Below are 10,229 nucleotides of genomic sequence, written 5' to 3' on the forward strand. Positions count from 1 at the left end.
CCATCCTAGTTTCACTATACTGCAGGTCGGTATAAGAAATTGAAGATAATTTTTTTGGAAGTTTGCCAGAAGCCACAGATGACTTGCAAAGGCCAGCTGAGATATACCACAGACTAATGGTAAATACCAGTAGGGAATTTCAATGATTATTTTTTTAGTGTCTTTTGTTATACATGCAATATGTTCAGCATTATTTTCCTCAAATGTTTCATTTTTTTTAATTTTCATAAGTATTTCTTTTTTATTTATTTTATATAAAGTATTTTTTCTTAACATTGACCTACATATAGCCTATCACCAAAGACTTAACCCAAATTTTTAATAAGGTACTGTTAACACCCCATAAAAGAAAAAAAAATTTATCTGGTACAAAAGGAGGACCAAAAATTTTACATGTATTTTTCTAGATCACAGGGACGCCACGCCCCTAACCCCCATGATGTGGAAGGGATACTTCATCTAGACAGGCAATATTTCGGGCCATAAACAAACATCAAAAAGAGTTTTTTTTAAATTAAGGTCATACAAAGTATAGTCTCTGACTATAATAAAATTAAATTAGAGACTTATTTTTTTTAACTTTTTTATTGTATAATATAACCTATATATAAAACAAAGAAAGAAAAAAGCAATACTTCTTCAAGCACTCTTCAACAAGTAGTAACAGGACAGATCCCAGAGTTTGTCATGAGCTACCATATCATTTTCTCAGATTTTAACTTCTAGCTGCTCCAGAACATTGGAGGCTAGAAGGAATAAATATTTTTTTGTCCTCACAATCGACGCTTTTTTCTTGTGAAAAATAACATAAACATTAAAAAAGCAATAAATTTTAAAACACAGTGCAACAATTAGTTGTAGGACAGATTTCAGGGTTTGGTATGGATTACAATTCCACAAGTTTAGGTTTTTACTTCTAGCTGCTCTAAGACACTGGAGACTAAAAAAATTATCAATATAACAATTCAGCAATCATATTCATTTGTTAAACCCTACCTTCTCTGTATAACTCTACCATCACCTTGGTCTTTCTCCCACTTTAGAGGTATTTGGACTATGCCCATTATAACTTTTTCAGTTTGCAAGGGACTGTCAATAATATGGGGTAGGAAGATGGAACTAGCTGATGTTCTGGGGCGGATGGCCTCTCTGGGATTCAGGACTTATCTGTTCCAGGACCCTTTTGGAGGTTGTAGGTTTCTGGAAAGTTACCGTAGTGTGAACCTTTGTAGAATCTTATATATTGCCCTGGGTAGTTCCTTAGGATTGGTTAGAATGGTTTTAGTTGGGGTTCAACAAGTTATGATAGGTAGCAATGTCTAACTGAAGATTGCATAAGAGTGACCCTCCGGAGTAGCCTCTCAACTCTAGAGACTTATACACAATCACATCACTCCCTACTTCAAATCCTTCATGGTTTTTCCAGTCCATTGCATATGATAATCCTAGGGCCAAGATTCTAGGCCTAGAATCCCTTCCCCGCCCCTCCCTTCACTGGCTACTTCAGGTTTGAGTAGGGATGACTGAGACTGGATTGTATGTATTTGACCCCTTTCAAAACACTTCTCTTGCTGATACACTGGCTTCCATCCCTGCTACCTAAGATGCAACATCAGAGCAGGGGTCAAATCTGACTTATTCACTGCTACATCCCCAGACAGTATGTGTACAAATAGCAGGTATACAATAGGTTAACTTTTAAATAAATGAGCAGATCAATGTAGTAGAGGATGAGGTTACTAGGGGAAGTGAAAGCCAAGTCATGGACTATCCATATACCACACTAAAGAATACAACTGTTTTTCCACTGAAGATTTCTACTATGGAGCATAACATGGTCAGATTTGTTTTAGAGCAAAGCAGAGTATGTGTGGAGGACAGATATGAAGAGAGATGAATGGACAAAGGGCCTAAGCACGCAAGCAGTTCCTCTGGGAGGACAAGTGAGGGGTGAAGAGGGACTGACACAGGAAACTGTAAGCAGGAATGGACAAGAAGAGAATGGAAAGATATTTAGGACGTATACTGGACAGGAACTGGTGACAAACCTGTATATGGGGGGGTGAGGCTTGGGCAATTCACTAAGCAGGACCATTAGTCACTGAGCAAGGAAATGGGAGTTTGGAGGGGGCATTAAACTACGATGTTGAGGTGCCTAAGAGGCATCTCAGTGGAGTGGTTGGACGAGGATTTATCCCATTAAGAATTCAAAACACAGCATAGAAAATATCCAAGAGAAGTCTGATATCCAACAAATACCCAACAGCAGCCATGAGAGTATTAAACTTTGTTACAAGTCAAAATTCAAACAAGCTTTTCAACTCATATCAAATGTAAAGATGCTTTTAAATAACCAATATTGGTGAAATGGACACTTTCATGTATCAAGGGTGGGAATATATTTATATTTATAAGATATTAAAAATTTATATTTATATAACATATTTATATTACTTACAATATATTAGTAATAAATACTAAACGCCTTAAAAAATATGTAAAGCCTTTGATTCAATGGTATCCTAGAGAAAAAATATTCATGGATGTGAAACAAGGTTTATCCAAAAGGAGAGTCACTGACGGTATCCATAGCAAACAAAACAACTTAATTATTTACTTACTCTACTTACTTTTACTTACTTTACCTTACTTACTTACTTACCTTTACTTACCTCACCTTACTTACCCTTACTTACTTACTTTACCTTACTTACTTACTTTTACTTATACTTATTTATTTATTTATTTTGGGGAGGGTGCATGGGCTGGAAAACAAGCCCAGGTCTCCCACAAGGCAGGCAAGCATTCTATCACTGAACCACCCATGCACCCCTCGAATGGCTAAATTTTCATATAGCCTCAAGATGGAAACTTATGTAATTATTAAAAATCATATTATATCAGCTCACTCCTATTTGATTAAATATAATCTTCTTTTCTCTAAGTATTATCTCCTTGAAAACCACAAGTATATAGTCCCCGAAAATGTGGCTTTCTGTGGCCTGTTATATTTTACATCCTCCCTCCTCCCTCTTGCCAACCTCCACTGGGGGAATTCTACCTTTCAACGCACATCTAAAATTCAATTTTGTTTTCTTTTCTTTTTTTTTTTAAGACAAGCTGGGTTTACAGAACAATTATGTATAATCAATATTTTTCTTGACACAGTTTTTGATCTTCTAATAGAATGAGACTTCTCTAATTTCTTTCTCTTTCTGACAGTACTTATTGAAGAATGCCCTATATTATAGTTATGTATGCACTATATTATTATTTCCCCTCCCAAAGAATAAAGACCTTGAGAACAGCGACCATTTCTTATTATCTCTTTACCTCTTATGAAGCTTTTAACACAGTACCTTGCACAGTAAATAAATATCAAATAAATCAGTATTTTTAAGTGCTTTAACCACATTGCAAAAAAAAATACTTTATGTAATTTGTAACTATATATGACAAATTTGTAACATGAGTTAATATCCTTTTCCTCTAAACACTGGGTAAACTATCAGCAAAGAAATAAAAAAAGTAAAAATAAAATGACCTACTAGAAAAAATGAGACAGGAGAAGAGACATAGCAGTAAAGCAATGTCTGCTAATTTGTGGAAAATGGAAAGTGGGAGAAGCAGTCCCTGACTTGGCAGGAAGGAAGCCTCCACTCTAAGAATCTTCAGGGGGCATGGGGAGGAGTGTGACAGCTCAGGACTTAGAAGCACTGAGATCCTGGACCATTGCATTCATAAAGTTCAGGGTTCATAAGAGGGAAGTTTAGTGAAAGTGAGTCCTAGCTATCTTCTTTCATCCAGCTTCCCAGAATATTGGACAAATGCACCCCCTTATCCTCTCACTCCTATTCTCAGGAAGGGGATTTAAGACATCTCTTAAGAAATCAAATAAACTCAGAAGAAAAATAGAGAGAAAACAACAAAAATACACAAAAACAAAAACTGATATCTGGGATTCCCTTAAAGAAAAGGTTGGCTCACTGCCCTACAGTGAAACTCATCGGTACCCACAATATGGGTAACTATTCACTCCTAAATATGAACAGCCAAGGACCACTAGGCATTTGAAGAAAATCTCCAATATAAAAGAAAGAAAACCAAAACAGAAGAAAGGAATCTGAGTGAAGAAAGGAAATAAATAAAACGTAAAAAAACTATAATAAATGCTCTCAGAGATATAAGAGAGGATGTTAACACCATGAAGAGGAAGCTATGAAAAAGGAACAGAGAAAAGAGCTTTGGGAAGTTATATATCATAAACAATTATTAAGTTAGCTCAACTTTCCAAAGTCAATAAGAAAACAAACAACCCAATTAAAAATTGGGCAAAATACTTCAACAAACATTCATTAAAGATTCACAAATGGCAAATTAAGTACATGAAAAGATGCTCAGCATCATTAACCATTAGGGATATGCAAATTAAAACCACAATGAAATACCACTGTACACTTATTAAAAGGGCTAAAATTTAAACAAAAAAATTGCCAAGTGCTGGAGAGAAAAGGGAACAACTGAAACTCTCTATATAGCTGGTGGGAATGCAGAACAATATACAGCCACTTCAGAAAACATCTGGCAGTTTCTTATAAAGTTAAAGCACACTTAGCATACAACCCAGCAATTCCACTCTTAGATATTTACCCAAGAGAAATGAAAACTTATGCTCTCACTAAAAGCTGTAAAAGAATGTTTATAGCAGCTTTATTCATTAAGCTCAATCCTGATGCACACAAACATTTCAATATCCATCTCCTTCAAATATTCCTATAGGTAAGTACCAGAAGAGTAGACAGCATGAACTGTACAGAAGACAATAATTGTATACCTAGCACACACCTTTTTAGTACTCACAAATCATGCTGCTCAACTTCTTTATAACTCTTTTGGCCCTCATTTTCATTCTTTTCATTCTCATGCTTAACTTCTTTAGGCAATGATACCTAAAAACAGATCTCATAAATTTCCCTTACAATCCTCACTTCTCTAATTGCCACTGAAAGCACTACCATTCTCAAGAGGCATATTCAATGCATTCCTCTCTGTCTACACTTCTAATGATTGCCAAGGTCTGGAGAATACTGAGGCACCTCCTTAATCAATCACAGCAGCAGGAGAGGACTACAGAACCCATTCATATCACTGCCAGCTATATCTTCCAATCTATCCCGCATAATAGAAGCTATGCTAAACTTCCTTGAGTCCCAATGAAATCCTAATCCACTGTTTCCAGGTCTTCTGACTAATTCCCACACCTACAAATGAAATAGAATTGCAATAGAATTGAGAGAGAGGGACCTCCTCCAGTAATTCTCTCAAGGGAAAAAAGGGCTGCACTGCTAGGCTTAACAGTATCTCTGGGATTTGGTTTAGTTTTCTTTCATGCCAGTGCACAGCGCTGATGGGAATACAGCATGTCCGCTGGGGGTTTTGGCAATGAAAAAAGATGGAGGATCAACGATCTAGTCTAATCTTCATTCTACAGATGGGAATGAAGTACAATTATTATAGGCTGGTACTCTACGTACCGCCCAGCATAGCATATATACAGCTTTAGTTTATTTCCTATTCACATACTCAGAATCTTGCTAGAACAGGTCACTTGGTTACTACCTGGTGCCTTAGCTCATGCTGCTCCCTCCATTTTGGCTGCCCCTCTCCCCATCCAGGAACCATATGCCCACACAAGTCCCCCTCCTGCCCAGTCACCCTACCCCCAACCCCATCCAAGCAGAATATGTTCTCACCTTCCTTTAAATCCCCACCATACTTTGTACCTCACTTGTAGCAATGAGGAATTACACATATACTGAAAAAACATTTGACTGACACTGGCGGAAATAAATATCGCCAAACCAGTACTAACAAATTTTGCCTTAGGCAAATCTACAGTTCATTCATGGCATCTATACCACCGATCTCCAGGGTTATAATTACCTTAAATGACATAAATCACTAATTCTCTCCCAGGATAACACCAGGGTCTTTGTTTTCTGAAATCAGAGGTTCCAAATTTCAAAATTCCAGGTAAGTATTCTCAGATGTCCAACACAAGTTAAATGCAAGAACCATTCTGTTTCAAGTATAATTTAGTTTCAAGTATAATTTAGTTTTTTTAATCAGCAAATGCTTAATGTCAAAATACTGACAGAGTTTTACCAAACACCTATTCAAAACAGATTTCCTATATAATCCTTTTTGATGTTTTGTGAAAGTATGTCAAGGAATCTATAAGATGAAATAATTCTAAATTTAAAAAATAAAAGCTATATTCAGCCAAATGTTCTAATTTAAGCAAAACCAGATTATTTCATTTTTTATTAATAATTTGTCATTCCCAGAGTAGTATCTGCCATGTGAGTACTTCAGGTACCAATTTAAAATTTTTCTCCATTAAAGGAAAATATTTAATTTCTAGTTAATAAACTTTTAGAATCTATGATTTTGGAAAATTAAGCTAAACCACTGTTAAACCTCAACCAATGTCTGTATCATCAACAGTTATATTACCTACAAAATACTGAACAGACAAATAAATGAATGAGTTCTTATGCTAAGAATTTAAATGCATAAGTACTTAAACCAACATTCTAGTCTACAAAGATTCATCAAAGTACTCTAATTACCAATTAAGTATATTTCTCATTGAGCCTTGAAAGTATAACAGAATTCAAATCCACCAACCATATTTATTTATACACTCTTGGGATATCCCCAGTTCTAGAGCTTTATTTCTTCCCAAATATAAGCATATATGCACATTTACTTGACAGCCTTCCTCCCAGGAAGTACAGATAACAAAACAAATGAAACTAGTACTCAGCCTAAACAATTCACTTGTCAAGCTTTATTACTTATTCTACATAAGTGGACATATTCTAAAAGTTTAGAACAAATCATATCATCCATTTTACTACAATCTTGAGAAATGTGTTTCAAAAGACAAGACAAGACATCCAACAAGCTAATACCACACACAACCTCTAAGGAAAGGAAAGTGCCTGGCAAGTAATACAAAATAGAAGCTCAAACATATTAATCCACTGTAGAATTATCAAAACTTCATCTATTACAAACTCTCACCTACTAGCAATCATGTATCCAACCAGTCTTTGAGGAGCACCTGCTATGTGTAAGACACTGTAATAGAAGCTGTAGGGGATACAGGATGGACACCTAACCTTAAAGAGTTAATAATTTTATACAGAGTTAGGACAAGCATACAAAGGTTGACTGCAAGAATCATAAAGAAAAAGAACTGAGGGATGCAGTGGTAGAATTCTCACCTGTCATGTGGGAGACCCATGTTTGATTAACGGCCCATGCACCACCCCTCCAAAAAAAAAAAAAAGTTGTGAACAAAACTCCCTATGATATACATATCACATATCTGCTTCTCTGTGTGTATGTATAGAAAAGAAATATATGTATATAGGGAGACACATTTAAAAAAGAAAACGTATCGTAAATACAGATTTTTTTTAAAAGAAAACCTAACCACAAACTGTAATTTAAAACAATAAATTCACAGCCACCAATCCTAAATACTCTTTACTAGGCCTTCAAATGGGATTTAAAGTTAGCTGAACTGCCCTGTCACAATGCCATCACTCTGTCTAATCTGGAAAAACGTCTTCCAATAGTGCAATTCAGTTTGTATGTGGTTCATTCAAATCCGGACTCTGGGTAGAAAGAAAATCAACATGCGATTTCTTAAAGTAAAAACTATCACAATAAAAGATGTACTAAAATTAAGTAGGCAAGAAATGAAAAATTACCTGCAGTCCTTACATACAAAAGACATAAATACTTGACATTATTTTATTCATTTCCTTCATTCTCCTGCTTGCTCCCCATCAAAAAAGACAGATATTCCCATTGTTAAGCAAAATAAATTACCTTTTTCCATTAGATGTTGAGATAACCTCAATGAGTTTACATCTGACTTAACGCTTACATCTGACACTCCTCAACAATTATTTAGCCATTTATTAAAAAAATGGAAACATTTAAGTTTAATCACTTCTACTCTAGTGTTTCTTTTAAAAACAGATGACACACCTTAATTACTTTTCTACGTTCCTCATATGTCCTCATAAATTTTACTTTGTAAAATGCTCTTAAAACTAGGATCTAATTTCCTTAAACTAGATAAACAAAAATATAATGAAAAGGGAGAAACTCTTGTAGGTTTTTGCTACAAACTACGTTGGGTTTTTTTTTCACAATTTAGTAATCTGCAACTACGTTATTTAATACAAAGCAGCAATTGTGTGTCTGCATGTTTTAACAAAATGCATTTTAGCACCAGCCTACAGAAACTCTGTGAGAAAACAGGGGAGGAGTCACCATAGAGAAGCTCAATACAGATCCAGGGTGGAGTTTTATTCAGAAATAAAGCGAAAAGAAAAGGTCACTTTATAATAAATCCCTCGATATATCTGCTTTGAGAGTTTCAAGTTGGTTCAAAAGTTGGTCCAAAAGTTCATCTTCAGCAATGATCTGGATGATCAACTACACATTTTCTGCAACAGGTGATGGGAATCTGCATTTTCCAAAGCAAAGCAAGCAAGAACAAATTAAAAGCATGCTCCTGCAGTTTTTTACTTTTATTTTGGATTTCACCAAAATGATTTTGAATCAGGTGAATTACTAAATTTGGTTTCGTTTCACTTAGCTTTCTGCTTTGCGTTTTTTCATCAGCCATTTACCAGCAACTGTTGCACGAGCCTGTTAACACTCAAAGAATAAAAACGACATACAGGACCAGATAAGGCTTCCTTATTAACCCAACTGATCTATTTCCTTAGTACAATTTTTAAACCACACATCTAGGGGTGTGAAGGGAAGTGTGTTTTGGATGTGTGTGTGCGCGCCCCATCTTAAAAACGGGATCCTTAATCCCCTTTCTAAGGAGCAGATATATAATAAATATCTACAAGAAACCACATTAGAAATGCAAAGAGGTTTGCAAAACAAGAGGCTTCTTTCATTCCAAAAAACCAAACCAAAACAAGGAGAGAAAATGAATGCAATGGATATGTGTGCCAAAGTTTCAATCCTGCCCGGTGGAGACACTGCACTGGCACCAATTGTGAAGAGAAAAAAAAGAGGGAGTGGGGGGTAGAAAGAGAGAGCGAGAGTGTGGCCTGCAAACTGCAACAATGCAATCTCCATTTTGAACAATGCGCCTCTTTCCTCTTGCAAATCTAGTTTTTTGCCACTTGATGTGCCGTCGCATTTCCCCTGTTTGGGGGGAGGTGGGGGTAGGGGGAGGCCGGAGCAGGATGCACAGTACATGAGAGGGAGTGAACAAGGGGGGGAGGGTAGGGGAGGTGGGGAAAGAGTCTGCAGCAACTGGGCTGGGTGGGTACCTGGAGTGCTGCTATAGGTGCTATGGCTCCTGAAGCTGCTTTCCGTGCAATAACTGGCGTCGTCGTCGTCGTCTTCCATCTCCTCCGGATAATCGGAATCATCGTCGTCCTCCTCCATCTCATCTTCCTCATCGTCTTCGGAATCCTGGGTTTCCTCAGCGTCGCCGTCCTCCTCCTCCTCCTCGGAGACCATGTCCTCCTCCTCCTCCTCCTCCTCGCTCTCGTGGTCATCGTACACCACTTTGTTGACGGCCCTGCGGGCCGGGGTGGTCCGGGCCAGGTGGCCGCCGCCGCCCCCGCCCCCCGTCCTGCCGCCCCCGCCTCCTCGCCCCCCCCGGCCCGGGGCGCTGGTGCTGGGGGGGGCCGGTGGCGGCGGCGGTGGCGGCGGCGGCGGCGGCGGCTTCCTCCGGCTACTGCTGCCCCCCCTGGGCGAGCTCAGCCGCGTCTTGGGCGCCACCTCAGCCTGGGCGGCGGCCCACCTGCCCCGGCTGCTGCCGCGGTGCCGCGAGCGGAGCCCCCCGATGGGTCCGGACGTGGGCGGCGGCGGCGGCGGCGGCGGCGGGGCCGGAGCGCAGCGCTCCGCAGCGGGAGCCGCGGGCTGCTTGGGCGGCCTGCCCCGCCGGCCCCTCATGTCGGAGCCGAGGCGGGGGGGAGAAGGGAAAGCGGAGGGGGGAGGGGCGGGCGGAGGGGCGGCGGTGGGGGGCGCCGGGGCCGGGTGGGGAGGCCCGCGGGGCCGGGCGGGAGGGGCCGGGCCGGCGGAAGCGGGTGGAGGGAGAAGGCTCAATCCGAATTGCTGGGGCCCCACTCCGGATCGCCTTCAGCCGCCATCTTGTTTCTTCCCTCTCGCTC

The 10,229-nt window shown here is 39.3% G+C and overlaps 1 protein-coding gene across 16 annotated transcripts in view; it reads right to left on the minus strand.

The window, feature by feature from the left end:
• BPTF (bromodomain PHD finger transcription factor) overlaps positions 1-10,011 on the minus strand; it is a 179,262-nt gene extending 169,251 nt beyond the window's left edge. For all 16 annotated transcript variants that reach the window (XM_077163604.1, XM_077163603.1, XM_077163602.1 and 13 more), the window contains exon 1: positions 9,381-10,011. In XM_077163604.1, the coding sequence (XP_077019719.1) occupies positions 9,381-10,011 (631 nt within the window). The remainder of the gene's footprint in view (positions 1-9,380) is intronic.
• Between the last annotated feature and the right edge of the window lie 218 nt (positions 10,012-10,229).

Source organism: Tamandua tetradactyla, chromosome 6 (genome assembly GCF_023851605.1).
Source record: "Tamandua tetradactyla isolate mTamTet1 chromosome 6, mTamTet1.pri, whole genome shotgun sequence".
Classification (NCBI taxonomy): Eukaryota; Metazoa; Chordata; class Mammalia; order Pilosa; family Myrmecophagidae; genus Tamandua; species Tamandua tetradactyla.